This window comes from Musca vetustissima, unplaced genomic scaffold, assembly GCF_032173495.1.
Source record: "Musca vetustissima isolate MV318-11 ecotype Yass unplaced genomic scaffold, APGP_CSIRO_Mvet_v1 utg2910, whole genome shotgun sequence".
Taxonomy (NCBI): Eukaryota; Metazoa; Arthropoda; class Insecta; order Diptera; family Muscidae; genus Musca; species Musca vetustissima.
Genome location: NW_026885361.1, coordinates 20,599 through 33,594, shown reverse-complemented (window position 1 = coordinate 33,594; position 12,996 = coordinate 20,599). Strand labels below are relative to the sequence as shown.

Below are 12,996 nucleotides of genomic sequence, written 5' to 3'. Positions count from 1 at the left end.
AGAAGACGTAAGTCAATTCGAACTTATTCCCACAAAGTAGTCACCTTTTAATGCTGTATATTTTTCATTTATAGTTGTCTTCACAAAAACCAGCCATTCCATCAACAACATATATTACAACAATTGGAAAAAAGACCAAATAAATTAATATATAGTAGACAGAACAATTTTTTCTCGCCAAAGTTATTCAACAAACCAAGCAAAGAAATTACTTATCCCAGAGTGTGTGCCTGTTGCAGGATATTTTAATCTACGCGAAATAAAAATAACCATATAAAGTGTAAGGACTTATTATTTGAAAACAAAACGATATGATTTTAATCTTTTGTGGAACATGTATTTTCGAACCAACTCAGCATCAAACAAGATAATACATGTTCTCAAAGATTGAATTGAATTCTTTCTTTCTTCTTACCTTGTCATTATAATGATTGTACGACAATGTATTTTTCTCTTTGTTGGTTGTCTTTTTTTAAGTTTCTCTTTATATTGTTAAATATGTATTATTTTTTCTAAATATCAATAATTCTATATACAAATTGATTTAATTATATACTTAAAAAAATGGAAATTGTAAAAAGTATTGAATATATCAATAAATATCGATATTGTTCGTTTTCTTTCTTAAAAAAACACAGTTATTTTTTTATAATTTATACATTGTATAAAAGGAAAATTGTTTAATTATTATTACACTATACACTATAATACCCATAAGACATTTAGACCCACATGAAACATATTCATAGAGTTATAAGAATACAATTTTCTGAGTGGTTAATATTAATATAATCACATAAACAATCTGATAGGATGTATATAGTTATATTATAAACAAAAAAGGACTATAAGTTGGTACTACCTTTTTAAATTTACGGATTAGATCCATGTGTCGATTGTCAGTTATATGCAACTTGTTGGATCAATTTGCGAAAATTAATCCCGTATTTTCACAAATAGGTCAGATGACTAAGATTTTATTTTAAACCATGTATTATGGGATTCCACATTCGTTAACAAACATTTTACTGTTGCGTTATTATGCGATACAAACTTTGCTTATCTAAAGAAACAAAAACGAAAGCATTTTTTATCTCGAAATGAAATACATGATTTGTTGATAACTTTGAAATGATCAACAATACCTATATGAAGACTATCAACGACATTCTCTGTTTAATACTTCTTTTTATAAAAAACGATGCGCCCTATATAATTATTCTGCTAGATTACTTACGGGAAGATTTTGGTCTTTGGGAGGTTTCACATTTGTAGTAATGGCAGATACTCTAAGGAAGATTCCATTTACCCAGTTACCCTGTACCATATAATAGAGGATATTTGAAAATTGCCTTTACGTTTGAAACATCTCAAAATCTTCATCTGAGACCTCATGAGTATACCTGTTGATATCGCCATCGTTTTTCAATGTCATTAATAAAACTTCTGTTTTGTATATACCATAGTATATAAAATTATATACTATGGTATATAATTTTATTTTTTCGTTTGTAACTCATCGAAATAATCGTTTCCGACCCTATAAAGTATATATATTCTTGATCAGCGTTATGGCGATTTAGCCATGTCCGTCTGTTTGTTGTGATCACTTTAGCGTCCAAACGAATTGAGATAGATCGCCAAAAATTTTGCTTAGAGTATTGTCTGCAGGCAGGTCAAGTTGGAAGATGGACTATATCGGTCCATGTTTAGGCATAGCTCCCATATAAGTGTACCCTCCAATTTTTGGTATTTTTCAACCGAATAAGCTGAAATTCTGGTAGCCCCCATATAAGGGTACCGCCAATTTTGAGGTTCTTCAGCACGTTTTTCAACCGAATTCGCTTTAATTTAATATTTTGTAGTGGTATATGATAAAACTTCTTCCTACCAAAAATTATTAATATAAACCCCTTTTTATATTAATATTCGCTGTGGCAAAATATAAAATAACTGTGAAAAATTTAATGTTTTTATACTCTTAATGTTTTATACTCTGGTGAATGAGGATATATACACTTTGAATGTGCCTTATCGAAATATTGGTTTTAGTCAAACCAAACTTGGCAAAACCTATTATAGTTGTCAAGCCTCTCCCACAAAGTGTGTACATTTTCAATATTTTTAAATCCAATATTAGGCGAATGATATGTCTAATTCAATCCAAACAATGCACAAAGAAGAGGAACTTCGGGTAATGTGGATCCACATCTTCTATTTGTGATATTGTGGGGGTAACAATGGTAAAAAATAAAAACAAATTGTGTCAGTAGGCATGTTGCCAAAATATATTCCAGGTCGCACATTACATTTAATTTACTTAAAAAACTCAAAAGGGCGAAAAAAATAACATGGCGGGTTATGTGGAAAAATCAGGTTGTACATTGTGATAAATGTCTATTTATTTTAATCATAAATACAAAAATACAATGGTCCATGTTTTAGAATGGCCCCTATTTAAATGTACCACCAGATTTTCTGTATTTTCAAGGTCCTTGCATCATTATCCAACCGAAGAAGCTATAATTTCGCATAACGAGGATTCGAACTCGTCCTCATGAAAAGGTTGCACTTTTTATAGAGTTCCACATTACACGACTTTGACTTTTTTATTTAAAAATAATTTTCTGCTTAAAAAATAAAATTCACCGATTGATTTAGAAAACCAAACAAAAAACCAGATAACTTCTTTATATTTGAGAAAAACAAAGTGTTCGACTATTGTGGGAGTACAATGTTGTAATATGGGACTTATCGGTCCATTCATTCTAGTACCTACCCCACACAATGGTTCAAAATTTTGTAAAACTTGTGAATAATAATTTTAAATAATTCATTTGTAATTCAAATAATTTTATTAAATTTTTACATCATCACACCATATTTTAATCACTTTAATCACAAATATAATAAACGCCCGATCATATACAACCTTCCGAAATGCACGAAATGTCGTCGCCTAAACGAGCAACAATTAAAATAAAAAAAGATAATTTTTTAAACAGATTACTCATGACATTCACAATTTCAACAATAAACACATTTATGCATTTTGTTTTCCTTTATAAACGCCCGAACATCCGAAATACAAATCAAATATATCGGCGTTACCTGCCTTCCACAAGTATAAATAAAGTGCAGCTTTCTGTTTTTTTTTAATGAAAATTGTGAAATCGCGAACTAATTATTTCTAACTTTATTCACTCAAAAACCTCGATCACCCAATATTCGCAAACCGTTAACTTTGATAGAGTTGCCATGGTATAGTCATAGACATTAAAAATCAGGATCGATAAATATTGAAGAAAAATATTTTTTCTGGATTCATTTATAAAGCGTTTACATGCACATCGAAAACCGTTATAATTTATGATATATTTTGACGTATATTAAGGAAAATAATGTTTTAATATATAATTATAAGGAAACAAAATTGACGATAGAAAGTAATACAAATGTTAAATAATATGTTATACTTCATTTCGTAGTTGGCAAATGGTATAGTGTTGTTGATTTGCAATTCAAATAAAGAAATTTGAGATATTTGATAGGCTGCAAATCGATCGATTATGTAGTTGTTTTTAAAATATACCGGAACACGGCTTGTCTTTTATTGATGCCAACAACAAATCGGCTATGACAGCCTTACCTAATTTTCAACTAGCTCGTTCGACGTTTTTCACCACAAAAGTAGAACACATGTATTTATATGAATGTTACCGAAATACGTCGAACGTACAAAATTTCAAGTTGAACAATTTCAACTTTGACAGAACGTATTTTTAATTTTTTTCCTTCGGTGAAAACAAAAACAAAATATTCTGGAAATTTGAAATTTCGAATGGGAACTAAAAATACGTGGATTAATTTAATAAATTTTCAATTTTGTTTTGCGGTTTGTATTGTTTGCTTGAAGATAAAATTCGACGTATTTGGGTAATACGGCCGTAAACAACATTTTGCAAAAGTGGGGAAATTGAATATTTTTGTACGCCCCGTCGGATTTTAGGTAACTTTGTGATGAAACATTCTATGTGAACAGCTGATTAGCGTTTGCTTTCACCTCAATTTACAGGGTTGTAATTTGCGAAGCAAGAATGTGAGCTACCCTTAAACTTGTCACTGCGCTACAAAATTATTTTGTCTCCGATAGGAGTTATCAATGAAGTCCTAGACACCGGACAAGATGTCCTAAATCTTCCAGACTTCTTTAAAACAACAACTCTAGGCATACATAGAGGCTGATTTCTAAAAAAAAAAAAAAAATAATATAATTTAACTTATGTTTGAAATTTTGAGCTTTGCTCTATCGATGTTTAATATTGTTATGTTACACTAACATTTCTCAATTATAGTAATACATCTGTGATAACTTTTCATACCCACCTCGTACACTACAAAATGTTCGCTGTTTGTTGCCTTTCAACAGCCTCTTGTTTTTTTAGTTTTAAGATTGTTACGTAGTTTTAAGTTATTTATTATTTTTCACAGACGTTTATGCTCTGTTCGTTACCTGATAAGGCCGTGAGCAAGCCTGTATACATATATTTATCAATAATATTTTTGTTTTCAAATTTTCAATATCAACTCAGCATGTAGCATATAAAAACATATGTTTGCCTTTAGAACAAGACGTTTAATAGTTCTAAGATTTCATGTTATCATTTTACTTTACATTTCACAATGTTATCGATATAAAAAGAAAGTCTCAATATACTGCGCTCATTTAAAAAATCCAACAATCGATCAAATTAATCAATTTTCCACTAAAGTTTTAGAAATTATTATAGAAATAAAGTAACTTTAATGTCATTCCACTATCCACGCCGTGTTAAAGATCTGCCTAAGTTAGAACTAGATTCGGAAGATGAATTTAATACACCACTTAAAACAAGGCAGCCGCCACCACCAAAGGATAAATTTTCGAATTCACAACAAAGGTAGGAAGGAAGGATGGAGTAATTAAAGTAATTAATTAATTGCAGTTTTGGTATTTCTTATTCAGCACGGCAAGATCAAACAAAGAAAATGAAAATAATGCCAACAGTTGTTCCACATTTTCATTTAATAACTTGCGTATGGTGTAAGTGGATATGTTTTTGTTAATGGTAAAAGTTATTGTATTGGAGTATTGTTTCAGTCCAAAAAGACGTGCAGAGTTACCTGCGCTGGAATCGGATTCCGAAGACGAGTCTGCTAAAGATGATAACTTAAACTGTGCCATTCTCAATGATTCATTTGTACTTACTCCGGGTAAAAGCTATGGCGAAGCGGGCTCGAAAGAGAGCTCTGTGGCCAAGGGGAAATGTAATGAGACTTCAGATATGTCCTTGCTGGCACATTTCAATAACATGGATTTAAAGAGTCCACCGAAAGAGCAGAAGACTGATAAACCCGCCCAAGAGAGTAGTAACAATTCGGCGGCAACAACAGAATCTCATGAAGCCCATAATGCTCCAGCATCAACAGTTAAAAATGCATCATCCATTGATGCCCAATTTGCCACACCACAAATACGTTCTTTTTCAGTGCAAAGGCGGCCGCGTGACCTCTGTTCTACACAATCGCAAAAGACCAAATCGGCCATTGTCAATGAATTTCGTTCGCAAAAAGTTTTGTTTCAGACACCAATGGCTATAACACGGGCGCCAATGTCTTGCCTTCCCAATGATAGTATTTCATTTTCTTTATGCGACACCATAAACGAGGGTGGAACACCGTCAACCACAGAAAAGACTCCTAAATGTCCAGCAGAAAAACCCACCGGACGTTCTAAAAAATCTCTGGAAGGTGAATTTATGGAAGTGACACGTGAACAGCAGGCACAGAAAATTGAGAATAACAAGTGTTCGGCCATTACAACCCGAGACAAAGAAACAATTGTGCATATTAATAATTCTGACTATATTATTATGCAAAAATTAGGTTGTGGTGGATCAAGTTCGGTGTATTTGGCAAAAAGAGCAGACAATGATAAAGAATGTGCCTTGAAGGTAAACTACATTTCGAGATCAATTGTAATTGTGATTTAATTTTTTTGTTCATTTTGCAGGTGGTTGATCTGCAAGGGGATCCTGCCGTTGTGGAGGGCTATTTAAATGAAACTAAATTGTTAGCAAAGCTCCAAGGCAATGTGTGTGTGGTCTCGCTATACGAGTAGTAAGTATTACAAATAAGTTTCCTTTTCATTTAATAACGTTTTTTATTTCACAGTCAATTGTTACGCAAGGAATCTAAACTTTTCCTGGTAATGGAAAAAGGTGATTCAGATTTACATAAAATTCTGCAAAGTTATACCACAAACTTACCTTTATATGTGCTCACCAACTTTGTATATCAAATGCTACAGGCTGTTAATTATATACACCAAAATGGTGTCATACATTCCGACCTAAAGCCAGCAAATTTCCTCATGGTTAATGGTCGTTTAAAACTAATCGATTTTGGTATTGCCAGTAATATTGCCATCGATTCGACAAGTATTATTAAATTTTCTCAAGCGGGCACATTTAATTATATTAGTCCAGAAGCATTAACGGACACCTCCACGGGAAGTAGTCCAATGCGTAGTAATCAACCGAAAATAAAGGTTTGTCCTGGAAATTGTATTTTTGAGTTGTATAATTTCGAATTTTTGTTGTTTGAATAGATTTCCACAAAATCGGATGTTTGGTCTCTGGGATGCATTTTATATTTGCTGTTATATAAGAAAACGCCGTTTGGTCATATTAAAAATCTATGTGCCAAAATAAGTGCCATATGTAGTCCAACGCAAAATATTGAATTTGGTCCATTGCCACCCTACTATCCCGCCATGCTGGTTCATGTAAGTTTTTTCTTATTTATTGATTTTTTTGATGGTATATATTTTAAATGATTTTTTTTTTCAACAGATGGCTAAAAACTGCTTGCAACATAATCCCAAACAACGCCCGTCATGTGCCGATTTACTTAAATATCCATTTAATATGATAATTCCAATACAGAATCTTTCACTGCCACCCAAATAATAGATGTTTTTAAGTATAATTAGTTGTAAGGATTTTTGGATATCATCGTGAAAATATAATAAAAATAAAATTGTAAAATATTACTATTTATAACGAAATTAACACATTTTGTGAAAAGTTTTTCAGAATTCTCAAAAGAATGACGTTCTGCTTCTCAACTAAGTTATGTGTTTCTTTTTCTCTTCAATCCGATAGAAGAAAGGGTAACCCATATAGAAGTTTCCATCTCGCTTGAAATTTTTTCGACCGATATGGCCACCAGTCTACAATCCTCCTTACAGATGACGACTAGTAAAAATTCCCAATGAAATAATAGTGAAGTTGGTTATGAAAATATGAGGATAAAATAGGGTACAAAAAACAATCCAACCAAATGGGAAATCAGAAAAATCTTGCCTAGCTCAGCTGCCTGACAGTTGATTCTAGATAACCAAAAATGGATTTTATTAATAAAGCGATATCCATGATTGTATCAACTATGAAAAACATAAAAAACAACCAACCAAATGGGAAATCAGAAAAATCTTGCCTAGCTCAGTTGTCAGAAAGTTGATTCTAGATAACCAAAAATGGATTTTATTATTAAACCGATATCCATGATTGTATCAACTATGAAATACAATCATGGATATCTGTTTATTAATAAAATCCATTTTTGGTTATCTAGAATCAACTGTCAGGCAGCTGAGCTAGGCAAGATTTTTCTGATTTCCCAATATATTTTATCCTCATATTTTCATAACCAACTTCACTATTATTTCATTGGGAAGAAATATAACTGATTATGGTGATCTATAGTATGTATACATTCTATATTGAGCTTCTATAATATAATTGATAGTTTTTCAATAGTAAGGACACCTCTATTAGCGAAAATGGGTTTCATTCATAAAAAAAAAAATAAATTGAAATAAAACAACAAATATATACAATTAGATTTTTTAGATTATTTTCTGTTGTTTATGCTGTTGTAATATAATCATAATTGAATTAATGTATCTTTTTTTGTTTTGTTTATTGCATACTACTATAGTGCTTAATGTATAGATTTTGTTTTCCATTATGACAGACATTAAATGTCCTAAAATATTAAAGAGAATAGAAAGAAAAAAATTAGCAAACAAATCAATATCCTTCACAAATTCAAACTTACTTGCTGACCATTAGATTTGTATTGTAACGTATTGATTTGTTCATCTTTAGAACGTACAACACTACGCCAATGTTCTTCCTGCTCTTCGGCTTTTTGCATCAGGTCGGATAATGTATATTCCTATAAAAGAACATTTATTATTAATACATTTTTGTTTCACAATCAAATTTCCGTTCTCAACATACAGTTTTTCTAGCGAGTTTTGTCAACTCGTCGATACGAACGCGCAGGATTGAATTCTCTTTAAGTAACTCAGACTTTTCAGTGTCATTGTTGTTATCCCCAGAGCCGGGACTGCTACTAACGCTGGAACTGCTACTCCGACTGCCATTGGCATGGGCAGAGTTTTGATTTTGATGGGAAGGAGGAGGAGGAGGACTATTGTGTGAATTTGATGATTGTGTAGATTTGTGACTACTGCTGACTTGCTGCTGCAGCTGCTGTTGTTTAATGTGAGTCGACAGGACCTGCTCCACCCATTGATCGAATGTAACAGACAGTGCTGTGCCGGCACAAGCTTTAACTGCCTCGGGACACAATCGCTGTAAAAGAACACGCAATTGTTTTTCATCTTTGGCAGCATCCGTTGATGCCTTGCCTGTCTTAGCTGCTGCCGAAGATAATAGTTTTTCCTGTTGCTAAATTGTGGAAGAGAAAAAATATACATGTAGTAAAATATTCATTTAATGTTATGTGCAACAACAATAAGATTATGACTAATCTACACATATACTAATATACATAAATATAATTTTCATTTGTCAATCAAAAGAATTTTCTTGATATAAAGACAGAGACAGTCACTGATTCATTGAAATGACAACCGGGTATAAATGCTGGTCTATATAGTAGTTCATCCTCGAATCTTACGTTTTTGTTTTTGATCTCGATATCCTTCGCAGGAAGAATGATTACAAATCAAACTATTTTAATATAAAATAGTTTGGGACATAAAAAAAATTACAGTGAATTCGGTTAAAAAACGCTCCCAAGAATTCCAAAATAACGAACATTAGGGGGCTACCCAAAAAAATTGACCTATATTTATAAATTTTAGTGGAGAGATTTGCTATCCAATAAATACAAAAATTACAGCCAATGCTATCCAATAAATACAAAAATTACAGCCAAAATACGCTCAAAATCCCATAAAAAATTAAAATTGGGGGGTACCGTTATATAGGGACTACCAGAAAAAGTGGACCTATAAAATACCCTTATATAGGTGCTACACGAAAAAATTGGCCTATATTTATAATTTTTAGTGGAGAGATTTGCTATTCAATAAGAACTCAAAGTACAAAATTACAGGCAATTCGGTCAAAAAATACACAAAAAAGTCCAAAAAACTGAAAAGTGGATCTATATTTATAATTTTTAGTGGAGAAATTTGCTTTCCAATAAAAACCTAATGTACCAATTTTCAGCGAATTCGGTTAAAAAACGCCATAAAGAACCCCAAATACCGAAAATTGGGGGTACCCTTATATGGGAGCTACGCCTAAATGTGAACCGATATAGCCCATCTTCGATCTTGACCTGCCGAACTTGACAAAAGACTGTATGCAAAATTTTGGCGATCTATCTCAAGTCGTTTAGAGGCTAGAGTGATTAAAACAGACAGACGGACTGAGATCGTCATAGTATTTTATGCTGATCAAGAATATAATTTATAGGGTCGGAAATGATTATTTCGATGAGTTACAAATGGAAAAACAAAATTAATATACCTTCCATACTATGGTGGGGGCTATACAAATTTTATTCTGTGGGGCTTTGAAACCCCAAATTGTGGATCTCTTTTAAACCTTTTTAAAATTGAAATTTTTCGTAGTCTTATTAACCTAATTGAAATTTAACCCACAAAAATTTATAATAATTTTTTGTCTTCCATAGAATAACGAAGCTCTCCCTAAAGAAGATCAAAATGCCATTTTAAATTCAAGACCCAAATTTTAACCCAATGTTATTTCAATGAATCATAAATCATTTTTAAAACATAACTTAACTTCTATATTTAAAAAGAAATATAAAGAAATTCTCGCCATCTCATTTGAAAATTGTATATATAGAAAATAGAAATAGACAGACAGAATAGGAATAGGATAGTGTATAAAAGAAATATTATATACATATAATTATATATAGCATGCACTTACAACACCTACTAAAATTGCATTTTGGCTTTGTTTACTAACTTTTGCTTCAGAATTTTGCAAAGCCTCAACCAATTTCCAGTTTTTAGTGCGCAAATCCTAAAGCAGAAACACATAAATTATATTATATTAGTAGAAAAAAAATAGCAAAAAGTTTTACATTAAAATAGCAATGAAAACTGGAAAATTTCGGTTTTGTTTTAGAGGAGAGAGGGCCAAGTCAAATTTGTGCATTGTTTGAAATGAAATTACATAGAGAGCAAGAAACGCAATAATGTTTTTTTTTTTTTTGAAAACTACTACTTACATTATTTTTCTCTTTTTGTTCTTGCAACTGTTGCAACAACTCCTTTTCACGTTTGCTTAGCTTTTCCGTTTCCTTTTCGGCTTCCTTGAGCTGATCGCTCTTTTTGCTAAGATCCTGTTTGAGAGCATCAACAACTTTTTGCACATCTTGCTGCTTCGCATTGTCCTGCAATTGTTTGTCTTTCTTTTGAACTTCTGCTTTCAACGTTTCCACCAGATTTTGCAGTATTTGTTGTTTTTGTACATGCTGTTCGCTTTCTTGCAGAACTTTTGATTTGTTGTTAACATCTGATTTGAGGCCTTCAACTAGTTTCTGCAATTCTTCCTGTTCGTGAGATTTTTGCTTAAGCTCTGCCTCCAGGGTCGAGAGTTTCTGTTGCAATTCTAATCTGCATGCTTCGGAATCGTTCAATTGTTGTTGTTTCTCGACAATTTGGGTCTGTAGAGCGATAAGATTGCTCTGCAAATCGTTAGACTGCTCTTGTGTTTTGCTAGAAATATTCACAAGCTGTTGGCTAAGCTCTGCGTTTTGGGCCTGTAACAATTCAATTTCCTTCTGTTTATCGGCAATTTCCTTGGTACGCACCAAAGTCAATTCATTGCGGAGCGCTTCCTTTTCGGCATTGCTTTGGCTAATATCAGATCTAGCAGATTCGAGAGCATTTTGAGTGTTGCGCAATTCCAATTTAAGTTCGCCTAATTCGGCTTCCAATTGATTAGCTTTTTCCAAATCGAAAATTCTATTATTGGAGACTTGTTCCAGTTCGTCGCGTTGTTGTTCCAAGACACGTATTTGCTGGGCTTGTTGTTGAATAATTTCGTTCTTCTTTTGGGATTCTTCGACGGCCTGATGTGAGGCTGTAAGCATGCACCTCATCTCAGCAATGCATTTATCCTTCAGGGCCAATTCGTTTTGCAACATTTGCAGTTGGGCCATGTCTTGCGAACCGGATTGTTTTTCGTGTATGAGTTTAGCCTGGAACTGTTGACGTTCCAAGGTCAAGGTGTCGTTGAGGGTTTTAATTTTCTGTTCCAAAAGGGCAATATCTTGATCTTTTGTGGCCAATTTTTCGGTATACGATTTGATGGTGCTGCTCATGGTGGCCCGCTCAGTGTTGATTTCAGTGCGTAGCTCACGCAACTTGGCTTGTATGCCAATGGAGGCCTCCTGCTCCTCGGCCAAAGCCTTTTCTTTTTCTTCCAATTGGCGTTTGAGTTTTTGACAGATATCATCGGACCATTCGGAATGGGAAGAGGGCATATCTTGTTGACGATTCAAAAGGTAGTCAATTAGAATTTGTATTTCGGAGCGGTTTAATTCGGCACGACGGAACAGATTCATAAGCAAAGACACACCAATGGTATCCGATTCTGAGAGTTTCTCAAGACCGGCCACAATATCTTTTGAATCTTTTTGTTTTTTATTTTGTTGCTTTTGTTTCTGTTGTTGAGTGGGTTTTGGAGAATTTTGACGTTGCTTTTCCTCAGCCTGCTTTACTTCTTTGACGATTGGAGTTTCGTTAGCTGCTTGTGGATTGTTTTCATTGGATTTTTCTACAGCTTGACGATTGTCTGATTTTTTGTTTGATTTATCTTTTTTGTTTTGTTGTTGTTGGGATTTTTCTTCTTTCTTTTCGGATTTCTTGAGTTCAACAGCATCTTTGGGAATTTTGGTGTCAAAATGATTGGTGGTGGCGACGGCAGCTACTTCGATTTCCTTTACATTGGCGGGTTCATTTTTGTGCACCAAAATGCCAGCCTTACCAGCTCCACCACCACCGGGTTTCTTGTCCTTTTTACCCTTCATTTGCTTGTTGAGATTTTCCTTTTCAGCCGTACTGGAACGTCTAGATGCTGTTTGCTGATTGTTGTAAGTCAATACTTCCGCATCGGGTTCAAATTCAACGTGGGTTTTGGACAAACCTTGGGGTTCTTCATCTTCCACCGATTGCTGTTCCGATTGGGCATCCGAGTCTTCAGGTTGCTCACGTGAGCGCTGCTGCTTTTTCTCTCGTTTCATTTCCTTTTTAAGGGAAATCTTTTTGGGTTTCTTCACCACATTCTTTTCTTTGCCATAGATTTTTTCCGTCAAAGCCTTTTTCTCGGCAATAACTTCTTCGAAGGTTTTGCGGCGTAAGAATTTATTGATGAATAGCAGAGAACATAATGATGCCAAGAAAACACATGCAATCACAATAAAAATGTGTAAATCCATCATTGCATAGTTTGTCGATGCTGTTCTAGTTTAATCCAAAGTTTTGAGTGTGTGTTTTTTCTTCTTTAAATTAAATTCTGTTGTTGATTCCTTGTTTCGATCTCTTTGCAGTGTATTTTACAAATTGTTGATACGTGGAATGTACTAAAAATAAAT

At 33.4% G+C, this 12,996-nt stretch overlaps 2 protein-coding genes across 2 annotated transcripts; one reads left to right on the top strand and one right to left on the bottom strand.

Annotated features, from left to right (window-relative positions):
• The first annotated feature begins 4,797 nt into the window (after positions 1 to 4,797).
• On the top strand, positions 4,798 to 7,010 carry LOC133332599 (dual specificity protein kinase TTK). The gene is made up of 7 exons (XM_061540982.1): positions 4,798 to 4,940; positions 5,006 to 5,083; positions 5,141 to 5,993; positions 6,053 to 6,159; positions 6,214 to 6,589; positions 6,650 to 6,826; positions 6,894 to 7,010. Exons 1-7 carry the CDS (start codon positions 4,807 to 4,809, stop codon positions 7,008 to 7,010), a joined length of 1,842 nt encoding a protein of 613 aa, XP_061396966.1. The 5' UTR covers positions 4,798 to 4,806.
• A 1,072-nt stretch (positions 7,011 to 8,082) lies between these two features.
• Positions 8,083 to 12,847, bottom strand: LOC133332598 (ribosome-binding protein 1). The gene is made up of 5 exons (XM_061540981.1): positions 10,627 to 12,847; positions 10,305 to 10,418; positions 8,349 to 8,801; positions 8,164 to 8,283; positions 8,083 to 8,091 (listed from the first exon to the last, which is right to left on the bottom strand). Exons 1-5 carry the CDS (start codon positions 12,841 to 12,843, stop codon positions 8,083 to 8,085), a joined length of 2,913 nt encoding a protein of 970 aa, XP_061396965.1. The 5' UTR covers positions 12,844 to 12,847.
• Between the last annotated feature and the right edge of the window lie 149 nt (positions 12,848 to 12,996).

Bases quoted from the DNA above. Each gene is read 5' to 3' on its own strand.
- LOC133332599 (XM_061540982.1), top strand. From the start codon at position 4,807: ATGTCATTCCACTATCCACGCCGTGTTAAAGATCTGCCTAAGTTAGAA. The intron at 4,941-5,005 runs GTAGGAAGGAAG...TTTCTTATTCAG, and splicing joins TTTTCGAATTCACAACAAAG to CACGGCAAGATCAAACAAAG. The intron at 5,084-5,140 runs GTAAGTGGATAT...GTATTGTTTCAG, and splicing joins TTTAATAACTTGCGTATGGT to TCCAAAAAGACGTGCAGAGT.
- LOC133332598 (XM_061540981.1), bottom strand. From the start codon at position 12,843: ATGATGGATTTACACATTTTTATTGTGATTGCATGTGTTTTCTTGGCA. The intron at 10,419-10,626 runs GTAAGTAGTAGT...TTTCTGCTTTAG, and splicing joins AACAAAAAGAGAAAAATAAT to GATTTGCGCACTAAAAACTG. The intron at 8,802-10,304 runs TAATTATATGTA...TCCACAATTTAG, and splicing joins TTGTAAGTGCATGCTATATA to CAACAGGAAAAACTATTATC.